Source organism: Martes martes (genome assembly GCF_963455335.1).
Source record: "Martes martes genome assembly, chromosome: 4".
Classification (NCBI taxonomy): Eukaryota; Metazoa; Chordata; class Mammalia; order Carnivora; family Mustelidae; genus Martes; species Martes martes.
Window position 1 is genome coordinate 93,793,600 of NC_137891.1, and position 19,225 is coordinate 93,812,824.

Below are 19,225 nucleotides of genomic sequence, written 5' to 3' on the forward strand. Positions count from 1 at the left end.
TATTATATGTAACATGCTCAGAGCAGTGTTTGGCAAATGGTGAGCCCTAAAGATGGATCTATTCTAGCACTTCTCAGCTTGGGGGTTGTGACAGTGTTCCCAGTGTTCAAGTGTTCATGACATTAATGGCATTGAGACTTCTTTTTCTTTTCACAAGTCCCCAAACTACTAACTTAAATATCTTGCAACTTAAAATAAAACTGCTTGAGAGCCTCCAATTAAATATGAGTACACATGGCCCTTAGTGAGTCAGATAGGCCAGCTCCTGACTCAGTCAGTCACTCAGCTGCCACAGTGCTTTTGGCTATTGCAGAGCTTTCAATTATCTTTATTCTCACTCATCATGTTTTTTAACCTGTGCCTATAGCACATTATTGTACAAAGACAAAAAATACAAGAATGCCAGTGCTGAAACACAAGAGGACACATATGAAATTAACTAATTCTAACTGCATCTGGAAATGATCTTCCTAAATCTGTGAGTTTACTTTACCCAACCCAAATCCTAATTCACAGATCCAGATGCAGCCAACATTTCTAAAGTCAGAGTCCAAAATATACTATTATAGAGAATTTAGCCTTTCATTTATTAGGAAAAAAGATATGCCTCACACCTGCTGCATTGTGTTATCTGTCCCGAAGAACTTACAAACAGCCTGATCCGCATCGAGGTAGACACTGTGATTGCTCCACCCCCCCCACCCCTATTCCCCTGGCTTTTGACAATGACTCCTTCCTGACAGTCCAGGGCTTTGGAGGAAGCTGACCCCATCAGAGTCTCAGTAATTCGGTGTAAGTACATCACCTGGACTCTGGTTTTCAGAAGTGGGGACATGACCTGATTTTAGCTGAGGAGATTGGAGAAGATGGTTGCTGGTGGTTTCTGGGGGGAAAGGTACCCACATTGTCTTCCTGGAAGTGGAAGAGAAAGCCTGGAGCCAGGACTTGTCTGCAGTCATCTATCAACAACCAGGCATAAGCCAATAACGTGATAAGGGTTTAAGACAAGAGAAGGTAGGACAGAGAGATGAAAAACAGAAGAAATCCTGAAAAATACTATCAAGCAGGTGAATTATACCGACATTACAGCTCTCCCTGGTTCCAGTAAAACAAGCTAAGCCAGCTTGCATTGGGTTTTTGTTACTTGCATCCTAACATAATTTCACTGCCATACCTTTAGCTTTTCCATTTAGAAATAAACTTTAACAATTATAAAAACTAAATTAGTGAAGATAAATGTAATCTATGAGAATGATGAACATTATATCATAAAAGCAATTTTTGTCTATTTTGCTTGTACAGTCCATAGCTAAATTTCAATTTTCCAAGACTTTTGCTTCCAGTCAAAATGGTGTAACAAATACCAACTTGCACTCGTATTTGAAACAATCACAACCAAAACAAATCCAAAAAAACACTTGAAATAACAGTTTTTGAGACACAACACATTAGGCAATGGAAGAGTGTGATTCCTGAGAGATAGGAAACCAGTGATATAAGCCCTACAACTGCCCCAACACACACGGCCTGCAGAGAGCTTCCAGGGAGCAGACATGGAGGGATAAGCACAGCAGAGTCCCTGTATTGAGGAGAAGAAGCTGAGGGCCCAGAGAATGCAAAAAGGCTAAAGCTCCTGGGCCATAGCAGCAGAGAAGAGAGCTGCACAGAGAGACAACCACAAAGACTGTGATCACAGAGGGCCCTCCTCCAGTACTGAGCAGAACATCAATGAGTGCACATAAGTTAGGAAACTCCATGAGACTAGTAAAAGAACAATCCAAAAGGATCAGACAAGGGGGAAGGTTATCCAGTGCTCACATGGCCTAAGAAAGCCTGTTTCCACTAGCCAAGCTGAAAAACGTAATTTGTGAAACATTAGGTGGACTGCTTAAAAGAGTCCTGCCTTGGAAACAGAGAATAATTCGTCTTGGGTCAATTACTGCTCTGGTCCTGCCAAAAATACATCTTAATATTGAGATCAGAATGGAGACTAAACTTCTCCTCCCCCAAATTAACTTCATCACAAAGTTCAAGAAGATTTATAAAAATTTAAAAAAACACAGTATCCAATTAGATAAAATTCAGAGTCTGGCATCAAGTCAAATGTTATCAGGCATTCAAAAAAGCAGAAAAATAAGACCCATAATGATAACAATAATTATTGAAACTGACCCAGAAAAGTGACACAGATGTCAGAATTAGCAGACAGGGACATTAAAATAATTATTATTCTATGTGTTCAAAAAATTAAGGAAGATATAAAAAGACCTAAGTCGGACTTTTAGAAATGAAAGCTGTAATATCTAAGATAAAAAATACACTGGCTGGAATTAACAAATCCTATATGTTGAAGAAGAAAAGACTAGTGAACTTGAAGACATAGCAATTGAAACTGTCCAAAATGAAGCACAGAGAGAAAAAAAAAGAATCTTGGAAAATAGAGTATCAGTGAGTCATGAGCCCAAGTGACTCTGTTTGCATAAGTGGAACTCTTCAGAGGCAAGAAGACAGGAAGAATATCTGAACAAACTGTGGTCTAATATGTAATAAATCAGACGGAAACTGCAAACCCAAAGTTTCAAGGAGCTCAACAAACCCCAAGCACCAGGAACATGAAGAATACTCTTATCACCAAATCGCTAAATCAAGGCCCATCAGAATCAAATTGCATAAAACTAAGTACTGAAAGAACATCTTAAGGACAGCCAAAGGACAAAAGAAAACTGTGTACAATGGAACAAAGATAAGGATGACAGCAACTTATTGTAGGGCACAATGCAAGGAAGATGACAGCAGAACAACTCAGATACTACAAAACAAAGCAAAAAAACTGTTAGCCTAGAACTTTTATCCACTGAAAATACCTTTCAAAAACAAAAGCAAAATGAAAACATTTTAAGACAAAAGCCAAAACAATTAGACAAAAGCTAAGACAGACAAAATGAGAACATGTTAAGACAGACGAAAGATAAGATAATTACACCTCAACAGAGCTGTATCACAAGAAATGATAAAGGGGCCCTTTGGGCAGAAGGAAAATACCAAATGGGCAATCTGGATGTTCACAAAGCAGTGCAGACCAATATTCCTCATGAAGCAAAGGTGCAAACATTTTAAACAAAATTTTAGTACATTTAATCCAATATTTATTAAAAAGGATAATATATCATGACTAAATGGGGTTTATCTTAGAAATCCAAAGTTGATTTTACTTTGAAAAATCAATCAATTTGGTAATTAACTAAATCAACAAAGTAAAAAAGAAAAACCATATGGTCATTTCAGTAGATGCAGAAAAAGTGTATTCAACACCCATTCCAAAAAGTAAATTCAATATCCATTTCTGGTGAAAATTCTCAGCCAACCAGGAAAAAAAAATGAACTTCCCCAACCTAATAAAGGGCATCTATAAAAAATCTACAGCTACTCTCATACCTAGCAGTGAAAGACTAAATTCTTCTCTCAGATCAGACAAGGCAAAGAAATCCATCTCACCATGTCTATCAACACTGTACTGAAGGTTCCAGTCAGTTCAATAAAGCAAACAAAAGAAACAGATGGCAACTAAATTTCAAATAAAGAAATAATCTCTTTTTTGCAGATGATATACATAGAAAATGCAGAGAAATCCCCCAAAATATTCTAGAAACTCATAATTCAGTTTAGCAAGTTTAGAGGATATAAGACCAATATACAAAAATCAAATGTATATATACTATCAACAAAAAGTGGAAATCAATATTTCCAAAGTTTATCATTTTAATCATCAAAAATATGAAATAGTTCAGATAAATCTGCCAAAAGATGAGAGACAATTATATGGAAAACCACAAAACACTGCTGAAAGAAATTAAAGACCTAAATCTACAGAGAGATATATACCTTGCTCATGTTCCAGAAAACTCAGTATTGTAAAGAAGTCAATTCTCTCCAAATTGACTTTTACATTCAACACAACATATAAATATATAATACAACTTGATGAGCTCATTCTGAAGTTCACATGGAAATGAAAAGGCCTTAAGAAAGGCAAAACAACTTGAAAGAGAAGAAAGTTGGAAGGTAAACACTACCTGAATTCAAGACTTTCAAAAGTACAATAATCAAATCTATCTGGTATTGACATTTAAAAGATAAATAGAGGGTGCCTGGGTGGCTCAGTGGGTTAAAGCCTCTGCCTTCAGCTCAGGTCATGATCCCAGGGTCCTGGGATCGAGCCCCGCGTCGGGCTCTCTGTTCAGCGGGGAACCTGCTTCCCCCACTCTCTCTCTGCCTACTTGTGATCTCTGTCTGTCAAATAAGTAAATAAAATCTTTAAAAAAAAAAAAGATAAATAGATCAAAGGAACGAAGTAGAGAGTGCAGAAACAGACTTACAGGTATATAATGAACTAATTTTTGACAAAGATACAAAGGCAATCTAGTGGAGGACAGTTTTTTCAAGAAGTGTTGCAAAACCAACTGGATATCCTTACATACACACAAACGCACATACACACAGCACAACCAAATTTGATCTGTACTTCCCACCATATTAAAAAATTAACTAAAATCACAGATCTAAATTTAATATTCACAGGAGCTTTATGTGTGAAAACAACCCCATGTTTACCAACAGGGAACAGATAAACACATTGTATGTACTGATATGATGTAATTCTAGTTGGCAATAAAAATGAATGAACTAATAATATATGCAATAACATGACTGAGTCTCAAAACAATTATGATGAATGGCAGAAGACAAACTAAAAAAAAAAGAATAGATATGGGCACCTGGGTGGCTCAGTGGGTTAAAGCCTCTGCCTTCGGCTCAGGTCATGATTCCAGGGTCCTGGGATCGAGCCCCGCATCGGGCTCTCTGCTCAGCAGGGAGCCTGCTTCCCCCAAGCTCTCTCTGCCTACTTGTGATCTCTGTCAAATAAATAAATATAATCTTAAAAAAAAAAAAGAGTAGATAATATAGGATTCCACATTCTCATAGAAGACTGGTGCAGTCTAGAAGCTGGGCACATGAGTTTCAATCCCCACTTTGCCATTTAATAGCTGAATAGACTTTGGAGGATCACTCACTCACACTCTGATTCTCAGCTCCCACCCGCCTTGTCAAATAGGGATAATTATGCCTATAGTTAGTTAACCGCCCAGCGTCTCAGTTTACCAATCTGTTAAAGGGGATAATGATTTCAATTTGTAAAGTACTTTAGAATAATTCCTGGCACAAATTAAATGCTCCAAATTTATTTAATAAATATTTAATGAGAACTGAGAAAGGCCAGGCTGATTTTGAGGATTACTGTGAACAGATGCTGTCCTCTCTCCTATGAGGCTCAGTCTAGCTGGGGGAAAATAAAATCCCCAGGGTAGAAATGTTTCCAAGGAGAAATACTGTGTAAAGGGAGTGAGTCAGGCCATGGGGTACACTGAGAGCTTCCCTGAGGAAGTGACATTAGTTAATACCTGGACTTGTTATTGGGAGGGCTTTGGGGCTTTTTTCCAACTAGCTCTGGTCTTTTCCTGCTTGGTTCTGTTTGGGGTTTCCTGGTGTTGGGAGCAAGTTCCTGGGGCTGCTTATAATTCAGAGGCAAAAGGAAAGGAAGGTCTTGGGGTGGCTAACAGGCCTGTTGTGATCTACTAAAGGAAGGCCCGAAGCCGGGGGACGCAGGGCTCCAGACACAAGCACTTATGGGACTCTCTACCAGGCTAGCAGGCTGACTTCCCGGACTAGGGGCCCAGTGCGAGAGAGGAGCGGGACCCAGGAAAGAAAAATGCCATACTCTGCTTTGTCCACGGGGTGGAGTATTTTAGCCGAAGAAGGGACCTTTCGAGGCCGCGCAGTCGTAGTTGCAGGACTTGTCTAGAGTCGCGTCCATCCAACCCTCCTTCCGCAGATACGTCGCCAAACTTCTCAAACCCGTGGGCTGTGCCAAGGCCTATCCTGGTAAAAGGAAATCCTCTACAGACATTAACAAACTTAAGCATTTCAGAGTCAGTAAGGGGCCAAAGGAATCTAGCGAGCCTGGCTCTTGTCCCCGCAAGTGAGAACTGTGAGGGCCAGGAGGTGAGTGACGAGTGTTGACCACGGTCGGTCCCACAGCCGGGGCTGCATCAGACCAGCTCAGACCCAGGTCCCTCAGCTGCCTGTCGCAGGCCTCTTGCTGAGCGGCCTCTGGGTCCTTCAGACCGCATCCCTGCCCTGCAGACCTCCCAGCGCAGCTGTGAACCAATCCAGAAGTTCTCCTGGGAGATACAGTCTGAGCGAGAAGACGGACACAGCGAGGAGGAAGGACGAGGGGGATACAGCTCTCTCGTGGTGGAGCCCCTAGGTCTCCAGCGTGGAGGCTCACACCTCTTCTCCCCGCGATTTGCTTTCCTCAGCGACCTGCTCCCTACCTTGCCCCTCTCCTTCCTTTCCCACGTTCCCTCCCGCAGACGCCTTCTTCAATCACCCTTCCAAACCCTCAGCCACTTAGCCACGCTCACGGGCTCTCCCTTGTTCCCAGTCGTTTTTCAGAGCACGTGCCTCTACTTGGCGTTACGTCACGCACACGTGCATGCGTGCGTGTGCATGCGTGCAGACTCATGCGCGTGCGCATGCGCATGCGCGCACGCATAACCTACGGTTACATTTGGCATTTTTTATTATCGCCTGTCTCCCTTTGAGGATGTAAACTCAAATGAGTTCAGATTAGCAACTAATCCCCAGTACCCAGAAGAGTGTCTGGTGCATAGAAGATGCCCAATAAAAATAAAATTAACAAATAAAGGAAAGACCATGCCTTCAAGTCCCGATTGAGCTGTAAAATGAATTATTGTAAGGATAAAATTAAATTAATAAAAATTAAATAAAACATGCATAATCATTCTGCCACCTATGAAGAATTAAAAAAAAATGAAAGGGGTTAGGTTAGATTAAAGGACTGTATGTAGTGCCCACTCACAGAGTGGAGGACTGGAAATTGGTAGCAAAAAGAAGGGGCCTGCGTTGTGACAATAATCAGCATCTATTTATATTGATTTGTTTATTTTGTTCTTGTTCAAACAAAACAAAGCAAAAATACCTGCTATAGGAACATAAGGATACATACCCTTCAGCACAATCCCCAAAAACTAAGAGTGTGTGCTTGATACACTGACTGGGACAGCAGCTAAAACCAGAATGGAACAGCTGATCTGGTAGATATAAGGTTGATTCAGAAATGTCAGAAACATTCCCTGGTTACCAAATGAATTAATTAGAGCTGGTGAGCAAGAAAGCAAAGGGAAAAAAAGTTAGAAAATAAAAGCAGCCAGAGAATTGGTGGTTACCTAAAAAGTAGACCGTGAATGATGAGAAGCCTGATTTCTACAGAATGTGTCCTCAGGACTGGGCTGTGAGGCCCCCAGTAGAGTCCAGGATCTGGGGACAGGAACCTTCCACAATGGAGCTTTTTTTCTGCTAATACATAGTTGATCAGAAGCCAGAGAAGGCTTAACTAAATTTTAAAAATTTCTTTTTTTCTGGGGCGCCTGGGTGGCTCAGTGGGTTAAAGCCTTTGCCTTCGGCTCAGGTCATGATCCCAGGGTCCTGGGATCGAGCTTCACATCAGGGTCTCCACTCAGCAGGGAGCCTGCTTCCCCCTCTCTCTCTGCCTGCCTCTCTGCCTACTTGTGATCTCTGTCAAATAAATAAATAAAATCTTTAAAAAAAAAGAATATTTTTAAAAAATTTCTTTCTTTCTCTTGATACTTTTCATCAGTTTCAAGTCAGGAAATTCAAAGACTCTGACTTTAAATATTTCCCAGTTTTTCAGTAAAATAAAAAAAAAACCTCACATATTAAGAAAAGTGGGGCACATTCTAAATAAAGGTAACCCCACGAGATTGAGACAATGGGAACAGTTTTGGGAAACTGACCTTGAAAAGAAAACACATACATTGTTTCACTCAGAAATCTTGTTCCCCTTAAATTCTCTAAAGAAAGCAGAGATCTCTCATGCTTGCCAATGACCTGGAAAGTTAACCATGCCTTAGAATGGCTATTTTTGGCTCCATCTTTAAAAGCATACAGAATTCACCATTAGAAAGAACTAAAGGCTTTCATGGTTTCAGTGATGGGGGTTCTCCAAGGTCCTGGCTTCCTGGGCATGAAGTGTCCTGACTGACAGCTCCTTGTTACCCTGCCTCTCAGCGTAAGGCCCTCCAGATGCAATGGAGGGGTCTGGTCTCCCTCGAGTAGGATGACAAACTTCTCTTTTCCTTCAATCCTCTGTAAATGTTATGCATGAAAGAGTCCTCACTCTTCCCAAAGCTGGTTTTCCAGCCCAAGAAAGACAAAAATTTGGTCCAAATTATAAGAGCCATAGACCACTCTAAAGAGTGGAAAGACATGACTGGCCTGTTGTTTAACCAGAAGTGATGGTTGAGGAGCCACTTAAGAAAGGGGGTATTTGCAGGGAATTGCCCTGAGTTGGAGGTAAGGCAGCCAGGAGCACCAGATTCCTGAGTCCTCATGTTGGCAGTTAGTAAGGCAATCTCAGACAAGTTGCCCATCTCTGAATCTCAGTTAGCTCACCTGTGAAACGAACACTAATCACTTCTGCCCCAATTGTCTGCTGGATTCAAGGAGAAAATGGATAAGAAAGGATTCACAAACCATTATTATTAGAAGTTGACAAGTATTATGATAATCCATGTTCTACCACCTCCAGCAAGAATAAAGTTAGGTATGATAGCTACTATGTTTGGGCACTTGATTTTTATAACGCTTTTCCATCTGTATGTTCCAAACCTTGCAATAGAGTGTTATTTGACAAGGGGGGAGCTGAGAACCAGAGAGAATGAGTGACCCCCTCCAAAGTGCATTCAATCATTAAAAGGCAGATGGGGACTGGAACTCTCTGTCCAACTTCTAGGCTTTGTGTACCAACCTGTCCTTAATGAAGAAGAAAAGGGCAAAAATGTTACATTAGGGGTTAAGGTAAAAAAAAAATATGACAGAGGTGGTAGCAAAAAAATCTAAGACAGTTTCTGAGGAAGGCTGTTGAATTTTTATTTTATTTAATATATTTTAAAATATATTTTAATATTTTATTTATTTATTTAATTTAGAGAGAGTGCATGAGCAGGGGGAGGGGCAGAGGGAGAGGGAGAAAAAATCTCAAGCAGGCTCTCCGCTGAGCACAGACCTGGACACAGGGCTCAATCCCACGAACCCCGAGATCACAGCCTAAGCCAAAATCAAGAGGAACTGTGGCCCCCGGTGGGCTGGCAGGCAGGGTGTCCCTATATTGCTTGCCTAGTGCCTGGCAGAGCCATGTCAGCATGCATGGCACAGTGGCCAGCCAGGGCCAAGTTCCCAAGAAGAGAGGATGGGAGGCAGGGAAAGGCAGGGGCAGAATGTGAAGCTCACCTTGGGGCTGCTCTTGGCTCCTGTGTGAGCAACGTTAGGGGACAAGCAGCATGCTAGGAGGGGACAGGCTGAATTCTCTCCCCATAGTAGTTGAACAAATCTGAGGTCTGGGTGGCCCTGTGTATGTGCAAACATCTTCATTGACTTGTCCCACTACTGTCCCATCTCTCTCCCCTCTCATCATCTCTCCCTCCTTCTTGAGTCTCTTTCTCTTCCTTGACCTTGCTGGCCTCCTTAATGTCTGCTGCACATGTTCTCCTCTTTCCCTCCTGCCTCCTCCCTTCCTACCCCTCTGACAGACTGTATCAGCGAATCCCTCAACAGAGGCATATCTAACTTTTTTATTCATTGCATGATTTATTTTTAGCCTGAAACAACTGCATCCTAAAAATGGAGTTCCTGATGAGACAGGGGCTGGGCCGAGCTATGCGAGGTATCTGGGGCTTGGCCGCTCAGCCTGGCCCTCAGTCTCCGCACGCGTGTGTCCTGAGCCCAAGAGTACTGCTGGTTGGAGCCAGGAGGTGGGGAGTTGGTCCTCGGGCCCAGGAGGGACAGAGGGGAGGGGCAGAATCCAATTCTCTGCTCCCCACTTCTCTCAGCCAGTCCTCTGGAGTCTTCCAGCTGCTTTCCCGCACTCAGGCTTCCGGGGAAAGTTGAAACGAAACTTCTCCCAGATGGAGAGAGTGCACCTGTTCATCGTGGGGGTCTACCTGCTGTCCTCCTGCCGGGCAGAAGAGGGGCTCAACTTCCCCACGTATGACGGCAAGGACCGCGTGGTCAGTCTCACGGAGAAGAACTTCAAGCAGGTTTTGAAGAAATACGATGTGCTCTGCCTCTACTACCATGAGGCAGTGTCCTCAGACAAAGTCGCACAGAAACAGTTCCAGCTGAAAGAAATTGTGCTCGAGGTAAGCTGGGGACTTGCTCACCGCATTGTCCCAGGGAGCATGGGCTGGCCAGTGGCTGGGAGGTGGGAACACGGGTGCGGAGACTCTGTCCTGAAGTCAGCTGCATTTTAGTCTGGTTTGAATCTGAAGATATCCTTGTTGCAGAGCTGGGCTGTGGGAAGAGCAAAGTGTGGGTCCCGGCTCCTAAAATGGGGGCAGTCAGATGTGTTGCACAACGCATAGTTCTGATTTAAACTCTGTCACCTGATGGTCCTCTTGACTTTTCAAGGGCAATAGTCCCAAGCAACTATTTTTCTGAGATGTTAAAGCTATCATCGAAAAGCCTGGCTGAGATGCAATTCAGAGATGATCTGTGGGTTCCATTTGGTGTGCTAACTCCCCCCTCTCTGTTCGCTGAAGTTTCCCCAGGATCCTGGAGAGACAGGAGGCATTTGACCTTTGTTCTCCCCATGGGTCAGATGGGGAATATCACAAAGTGGTCTTTGCCTCTTGGGGCTTGGGTTCGGTCAACATTGCACAGTGTGCATATGTGGAGATCTGTAGCTGCACGTTCATTAGCGGGATTTTTTTTTTTTTTTCCTCAGAAAGTTATTGGTGTGTGTTCAGGGCAGATGCTGAAGTCAGTTCTTATTTTATCTGTATTACATGGCCAGTTTGTAAGCCTGGCATGGGGGTGCATTCTCTAATCCTTGGTGAGTGCTCCAGGGCCGATTCCCACAACGCCTCCGGGACAGTGTAAGGTTGCTTACACTTCAGGAGCACCTGTGAATGCCAGGAATTCTAGTAGTCACCAAAATCCCTTCTCAGCCCCACGCTCAGCCAAGGCACAAACCTTGGGACAGGGCTATTCGAGAATTATAGCAGCGTATTAACTAGCATATCAGGAAGCTCAACTGAATCAAATATTTTGATTAACAAAGTTACCATATATCAAACATATGTAGATTTTAATCCCTCCAATACTAATAAATTCCATGAAAATCATCTCAAATATCATAAAATATAATTTAAAAAGTACTTGAGAATCCTAAGTGTCTCCTGATCATACAAACACCTATTTCCAGAGCTCTTCTGTATGGTGGTGTGGTTATTACAGAGAGCTTGGGATGACAAAAAGCTAAGCATTTTAAAAATATCACAACTACCACCGTATTTTTCCTCAGGCTTATCCTGGGGGCTGGAAGTGGAAATTCAGTTCCCTCTGTGGGTTGCAAGCAAAGAGAAAGCAGGGACAGTTTTTAGATCTTTGTACTATATATGGGAACATCAGAGGCTGGAAGAAACCAGGACATACAGCATAGCTGCTGCTTAGCCCCTGAAATACTCACATCGTCATCTCTGTTTCAAACGGCCCTACTCAGTTATCAAGAGACACTTTTCTGAAAAAGTTCTTTGAAGACATAAGGATTCTACCCCACATGCTCGTCACTGTCTGATAGCCTGTAACTTAGAAAGAATGCCAGTACAAGTAACGATCTCCCATTTCTGATTCCCCGGCATATTAAAACACATGCGCGTGCACACACACACACACATACACTTGCACACACATACACACACACTCCCTCAAGAATGTATCTCCCCCAAAGACCTAGGGCCATGTAGACCTGAGAAAGGACTTTCCCCTGGGCTCACCATCCCTTCAGACACCTTTGATCCGAGAGTGCCTGGCAGAGACCCATGGGACATAGGCGATGTCCCACAGCCTGTTGAAGCTGAGGTGGGAATCATTAGGGGGAGAAGGACATAGAACATGGAGTCAGGAGATCTAGATTTATATTATGGCTTTGCTTTTCCTGGGCACATGATATAGGGCAGGGACTTAATTTCTCTGAGTCTCTTTTTCTTATCTATAAATATGGGAAAAACAATCATTATTCCTATGTAAGAAATAATTAAATAACAATAATATTTATTGGATGCTCACTGTGTACAGAGACTATTCTAAGCACTTTGTATATGTTAGCATGTTGAATCCTTACAGTACTTCTATGACATTGGCATAGTTCCTATCCCCATTTTACAGAAAGGGACACTGAGGCACAGAGAGGGTAAGTTGCCCAGGGTCACTCAATCAGTGCAGGCGAAGGTGGTCTTAGCCCCTGCATTGCACTGCTGCTGTAACCAAATAAGATGATGTTGAGTTAGCTGCTAGATACCCTGTTGAGGATCCTTTCTAGTCTGCCTTAAATAGAGTTGCTCCACACATGGACCTGGGCCTGGAGAGGTCAGCTGTATCAGCAACAGAGTTGAGAAGTACAGAGCAACCTCCCCCCATCCCAAAACAGGATACCAGTCACGTAGTTGTCCCAACCAGGGAGGAGCCCCTGCTTCCTTAGTGATGACTGGGGAGGGGAGGGGGATTTGCTGGGGTACCTGTCAAGTGCAGACTCTTTCTCAGAGTCCAGGACAAAAATGGTTCTGGGAATACCATGGGTAGAAAGAAAGGGATGTAAACCTCTATATTTCCCTCCTCATCAAAACAGTTATTTTGTCCTTTTAATTCCCTGGCCCCCCCGAAGCTGCATTAAGGGAAATCCTCTGCCAGTTCCGGGGCTGTGACTGCTGGGGGCTAAGAGAGGAGGAGGCAGCTCCCAGCGAATGTCCACAGGAATGAGGTCTCAGGCATGGGCAGACAGGGCAGGACAGTGGGCTCCTTTCCTCCAACTTGTTCAGGGAGGTGGCTTCCGACATTTCTATCATAACTCACTATGACCTAGTGCTCGTGGACACATGCATGCATACACACACAGGAAACACAGATTTCAAGGGACAATTACTGTTTGGGGAATAGTTGTATTTTTAACAAAATTCTTTTTTTTCTATTTCATTCTGTTCTGTTCTTGTCTATTTTGATCTTTTTCAATTAAAAAATATTGATTCCAACCCATTAAACCGATTTCATTCTACAATGATGAGCTGTCACTCCCCTCCCCGCCCCTCTCGCCAGCCGAAACACCTAAGAGAATTTTAGAGATTAGGAGCTCATAACTTGTCATGTAAGGGCTGCCCCGTTCTGACAAAACCCTAAAGGAGCTGACCATAGCTCCTGCCACTCGAAAGGATTTTGCCTGCCACTCTAAGGGATGACTATGAAAAGACCCAGCAACAGTCCTGTCTGCAGGGTGAGGAGGTCACTCCCCGACTTGGGGTCTTGAAATACTGATCAGTCACACATACATATGTCACTTGCAGGTTGGGGTTTGGGTGGGGGAGAGATACTGTGGATACAGGAAAAGGAGACACTTGGGTGGCTCATGGCCCATTATGGAAGAAGGGCAAACAAAAGCTACAGTGCAAGGGGCTCATTGTAATAATAGAGAGGCTTATAAGGTTCTCTGAGAGCACAAACGAGAGCCCCACTCTCTGGGAGAGAAGTGGAAGGCATGACAAGGAAGAACTGGTTTGTTACAATGAGTAGAATTTACCAGGCAAGAAGCAAGGGCTGGGGAAGGAACTGCAAGAGGAAGGATTCTGACAGCACTCAAGTATCTCCCCACCAAATTTTCCTAGAATTTGGCCGTGATGGCCTCCGTTTTTTTAGGGTAGGGTTTTTGTTCCTACTTGGTTAAAGCCCTGTGGGCAGGTCCTTTAAAATATTGCCAATCACTTGTACCTGCATCTGACCAAGTTTGAGTTCTGAGTGAGAACAAGGTTTGATAACGGGAAGGGGAGTAGGGAAAGAATATAAGGTCACTAAAAGCTTAGGCAGAAGAAGTGCAAATAAAATGATACCAGGAGGCACCAAGTTCAAACTGCTGTCCAGTTTGGCTGGGTCTGGCACTGGAAGGCACCGGGGGTGTTATGGTCTGGCTCTGGGAGGCCAGGGCTGGTATGGTCTGGCTCTGGAAGGCACCAGGGGTGGTGCGGGGTACATAGTTCCGTAGAGGTGTTCTGTAGAGGCTTGCTGAATGAATGACATGTCTGATGAAACGTTGTCTTTGAAAACCATCTAGATTGCTCTGAACCCTTTACTTTAGAGCTGTGGCTTTGTAGTGATGGGACTCAGCCAGCTGGTAATCCCGATTCCTGGTTGGGCATTTCATCCACAAAGAGCACATACTCACTTAGAAATGTAAGAATACATGGAAAAGAAAAACAAAGACAAAAATAATAGCCACCCAGAAAGAAACGGTTCACGTACTGAGAGATTTCTCTCCCATATTTTCTGTCTATATGCAAACATACATTTTTCAGTTGTTTTGTATTATTTATACAATTTTGTTTCCTGCTTTTTTCATTTCAGTATATTGTGAGCATTCCTCTGTCATCATAGAGTGTTATATTCTTGGCAAACGTAATGTTAATGCTGGCCTAGCATTCCATTGTATGACCATGCATATTTTTAAGATAAGTGGCCTATTTTGGGATGTTGACACAATTTTCAGAGTTTTAAAAATCTTTGTTTAGATTTTCATTGTATAGTTTCATCAGAAATTCTTTGATTTTTTTTTTTTAGCTAAATGGAATTTTCCCATAAAATTACCTGCCATTTACATTTTTTTCTCCCATGAATTAATTTTCTGACTTTCCCCCAGTTTTCTGTTGAGGTGTCAACACCATTTAGTTGCAATTTTATACACTATTTCCTTGAACTTCAGCCAAGACAGTACACGGAGTTACGCCATAGAGGCCAGATTCTATTAGCATCATAGAACTCAGACCCAAGAGGAGGATCTGCCCAATGATTCCGATTCTTCCCTGCTCTTTTGTTTCTTGCTTTGACTTCCCCCTTGAAACTGCAATGTAAACCATTGCTGCTATCATGTGTTCCACAAACCTTGCCAGAGAAAGTCCTCCAATGTCACTGACCTCTGTTGGGTTAGAATGCTTGACAGGTGGTGTGCTCTAAAACATGGACTTTCGAATCAGATAGATTCGAGTCCAGTTCCCAAGGAGGAAGTCTGCCTGTGGTCAGGCTCCTTGTTTTGTGAAGTGGAGACAGTGGTGGTGTGATGATGAGTTAGTCTGGCAAGAGGTGGTTCAGGCACACGGAAGGTACTTTGACCAACATTGTCAACTTACAGCCTGTGCTCCGCTTTCCAGTCATGATTTTAGATACCACCCATCCTAACCCCGCCACTTTACAGACTGAGGACACCAGGCCACTTGCAGAGAGCTCAGAACTGGTAACACAGGTCCATGTTGCTTATTCTCAGCCAGCTGAGCCCCAGAAGGCAGGGGGCACTTGCCCTTGCTCACAGATTCTTGATGTCTGCCCCCCATGTGCAGCTCTCCCTCTGATCTCCATGACTTTGCTGAGTCTGTGCTTGATATACTCAGCCACTTTGCCCACACCATTTAGGAACTGGGCTTCTTCCACATTCTCAGTTCTGGTGCTGTCTTTGAGGGGTGCTTCCAGTCTCCTTCCAGCTCCTTCTATCTTACTCTTTCTCTCCATGGAGACATATGTGGGAGTTCTCCCTATGAATTGGAAACCTCCGGAGGGCAACCTGAATTCAAAGCAAACTTGGTAATAGAGGAAGTGGAAAAAAGCAAATGGAATCAAATTGATATGGGCAAGGACCAAAATCTGCTTGTGAGTCAGAAACACAGCTGGATGAATGATCTGGGGGTGTAGGGTACTGGATGGCGGAAGGAGGCAGAAGGATGGCAGAGGGGGCTGTGCATATGCAATATGGCTTCCACATTAGGAGTTCCTTAGCTCCCTGGGATTGGCATTCCAAACACCCAAGCAGGTATGGGAACTGTTTACTTCTTCCTGTCCCCACCTGCCTTCACACGGATATTATCCCCAAGTCCAAGGCCCACTGCCTTTCCTCTACACCACTCCACTTCCAGGAAAACAGCATTCCAGCCTGAACAAGGAGAAAGGAAAGAGGACCAAAACTTTTTCCTGGAGAGCTTCGTGCCCATATAGAAACGATGTCTTGCTACCTCAGCACCTCTAGAAGGAAAGGAGAAAGAAGACGTGCGTGGACCTTGGTTTCAGGATCTCTGGGCATTCTATATCACATCTCATGTTCAAAGATGATACTATTAACTGTGTATGTGTGTTTTGGGGGAGCGAGTGAATAGGCCAACCTGTAACCCATACACATTTATTGGATTAGGAGAATCCATGGGAGATCTACTCAGGCAAGTTACAGAATATTTTAGAGCCTGAAAATAACAAATGTGAACCCCTGAACAGAACTATCAGTTCATCAAATATGCACTGCCCTTACCAGACTCTGAGTCACGTCAGCATGAATACGTGAATGAATGAATGAATGAATGAGTCAGTGAACAGAAGATGAACGTGCTGTGCTTTCCTCACTGTGAGCAGTTGAAACCGCTTCGGTTGTTTAGGAAGAGCTAGGTCTCTTAGATGGGCAGGCAGCCTGGGGTCTTGCAGGAATAGCCACAGCATCCTGGTAGCTGCATGCCAGGTTGACCCAGGTCTCCTGGTATTTTTCAACAGACCTTAGCTAGGGTGCAAGGTCAGAGGCTGCTCCTGAGCGTCCCCCTGCAGGGACCTTCTGTTCTTCCTGCGTAAGAGGTCCCACTTCCGCTCACCACATAAAAGCTGCTGCCATCCACACACAACCTCCCTGGCGGCTCTCTCCCAGGCCTTCTTAGATACTGAATGTACATCATCACATAAGATGATTGGAAATGCCCTGTCTGCTAGTAGGAAGAGAGCTTGTTATTATGGCCAATTTTCCAGTGCCGGTAAGCAGATTATTTTCCAATAATTTTTGACGGTGATTCTGGCACAGATTATTCATCATGCCCTGTGGGGGGTGGGGGAGGCTGATTCCACCATCTGTAGCAGAATCAAGAATCAGAATCCTGGTCAGTGTAGGGCTCTGGGTTCTATTGCTACTTAAGGAAGTCTCTTGATACTGCTGCTCCCAGTATCTACTAAGGTCCCTAACAGACTGAGCTCCCTTCTCTATTCAGCACTTAGTCTCAAAATCAGTTTGCATATCAATGAAATCTCTCTGTCTGGGAGTGAGTGACACAAGCTTTTTAGACCCTGCAGTATGCCCAATGTCATTGACGTGACTCTCGTGCTCTTTCTGAGCATGGCCGGCCTCTTATATCCAACCTCAGATGAGGGAGCCATGCTCAGGAAAAGTAGACAACTGGAGTTCAGAGTGCCTGAAATTCTCTCACACTTGCTTTTTGATCCAGAGCAAGTCATGGATAGGCACCTCATTTCGCTCATCTATTAAACCAATCATGTGGTTTTAGCAGGTGAGTTAAAAGACTTAAATGGAATGCATGTGAATAAAAATTTCTTATAAAATTGTAAGAAGCTGTACAAGAATCAGATATTATCTTGTTATGCTGATTACTATTACGCTGGTACTGGGAGATTAATCTATGTAGAATGCCTAAAGGAGTGCCTGAAATATACCCAGTGCTTATCAAAGGCTAATTCTCTTCACCTGTTGCTTGAAATTTATATCATGTTCTAGGCTAACTGCAATAGTTCTCAACCTTGGCTGCATATTGGAATCACCAAAGAATTTTAAACAATACTGGTGCCTTGGGGTGCCTGTGTGGCTCAGCTGGTTGAGCATCCAACTCTGGGTTTCGGCTCAGGTCATGATCTCAGGGTCATGTTCTCGGGGTTGAGATAGAGCCCTGCATCAGACTCTGCTCAGAGGGGGGTCTGCTTGAGATTCTCTTTCTGCCATTTCCTCCACCTCCCCCTACCCCTTACCACCTGCATGTGTACTCTTCCTCTCTCTCCCCTCCTCTCTCAAATAAATCTTTTTTAAAAATACTGGTGCTTGGGTCTCCTCCCTCCAGATACTGATTAAATCAGTGATGGGATAAGGGATGTTTTTAAAATATCAGTTTTTTAAATACATACTTTTTTAAAAGATTTTATTTATTTATTTGAAAGACAGAGATCACAAGTAGGCAGAGAGGCAGGCAGAGAGAGAGCTGGGGTGGGGGACAGGAAGCAGGCTCCCTGCTGAGCAGAGAGCCGGATGCAGGGCTCGATCCCAGGACCCTGGGATCATGACCTGAGCTGAAGGCAGAGGCTTTAACCCACTGAGCCACCCAGGCGCCCCTAAAATATCAGTTTTTAAAAGCTCTGTGGGTGATTCTCATGTGCAGCCAAGCTTGTAGGCACTTTAGAATTGATGCTCAAAATGCAGACCCCAGAGCAGCAGCAAAGGCATCACCTGGGTGCTTGCTACATTTAAATGAGATTCTCCAAGTCATTCCTAGGTGGGTTAAAGTTTACCAAGTACAACAGTGGTCTCTTGGGCTAAAGAAATTTTCTAGATGACCAGAATCGTGTTCCAACTGGTTGATCTTTGGTCTGTTGACCCTCTCAAATGGTGTTGGACCTGTTAGCATGCCTCTGGTTTGAACTGATGCCATAAATTGGTTCTGGGGTTGTACGGGTTCAGGTCTGCTCTAGGACTCAAGCCTCTCACTATTCTTCCACTATACCCTCTCACAGCCAGGGACTAACATTTTGGACCTCCTTAAAAGGGGATATTTGGGCCATGGGAAGTCTTACCCTACTTGAGGGGTTTCCAGTGGAATTATGGGTTTTTCTGAGGCCAGATCAGAGGGTAAGCTTTGGGCAGGGTACAGGATGTACCTTCAGAAAGGAAAAAAATCATCTATTTGGTTGCTATGTCACATTGCCCTTTTCCACAAAGAAATGGCAAATTGGAGAACCCTGGAGAATATGGAATACTAACAGGTTTGTATATATGGGTGTTAAAACGTTTGACAGGAAACTATGGGAAATCTGCTTAGAGCAAACTAGTAAGTGTTCTATAATGTAAAATGGCCCTGTGACCACCCAAAGAGAAATATTCATTCCTTTATCCATCACATGTTCATACCTGCTTCCTTACAAGACGCAGGGGAGGGGCGCCTGGGAGACTCAGTCAGAGTCAGTTAAGCAGCTGCCTCTTAGTTTCAGCTCTGGTCATGATCTCGGAGTC

The 19,225-nt window shown here is 43.7% G+C and overlaps 1 protein-coding gene across 1 annotated transcript in view; it reads left to right on the plus strand.

The window, feature by feature from the left end:
* The first annotated feature begins 9,862 nt into the window (after window positions 1–9,862).
* Window positions 9,863–19,225, plus strand: part of CASQ2 (calsequestrin 2) — a 62,991-nt gene continuing 53,628 nt past the window's right edge. Inside the window, exon 1 of the mRNA XM_080800877.1 lies at window positions 9,863–10,298. Within this exon, the coding sequence (XP_080657003.1) occupies window positions 10,065–10,298 (234 nt within the window). The 5' untranslated portion in view covers window positions 9,863–10,064. The remainder of the gene's footprint in view (window positions 10,299–19,225) is intronic.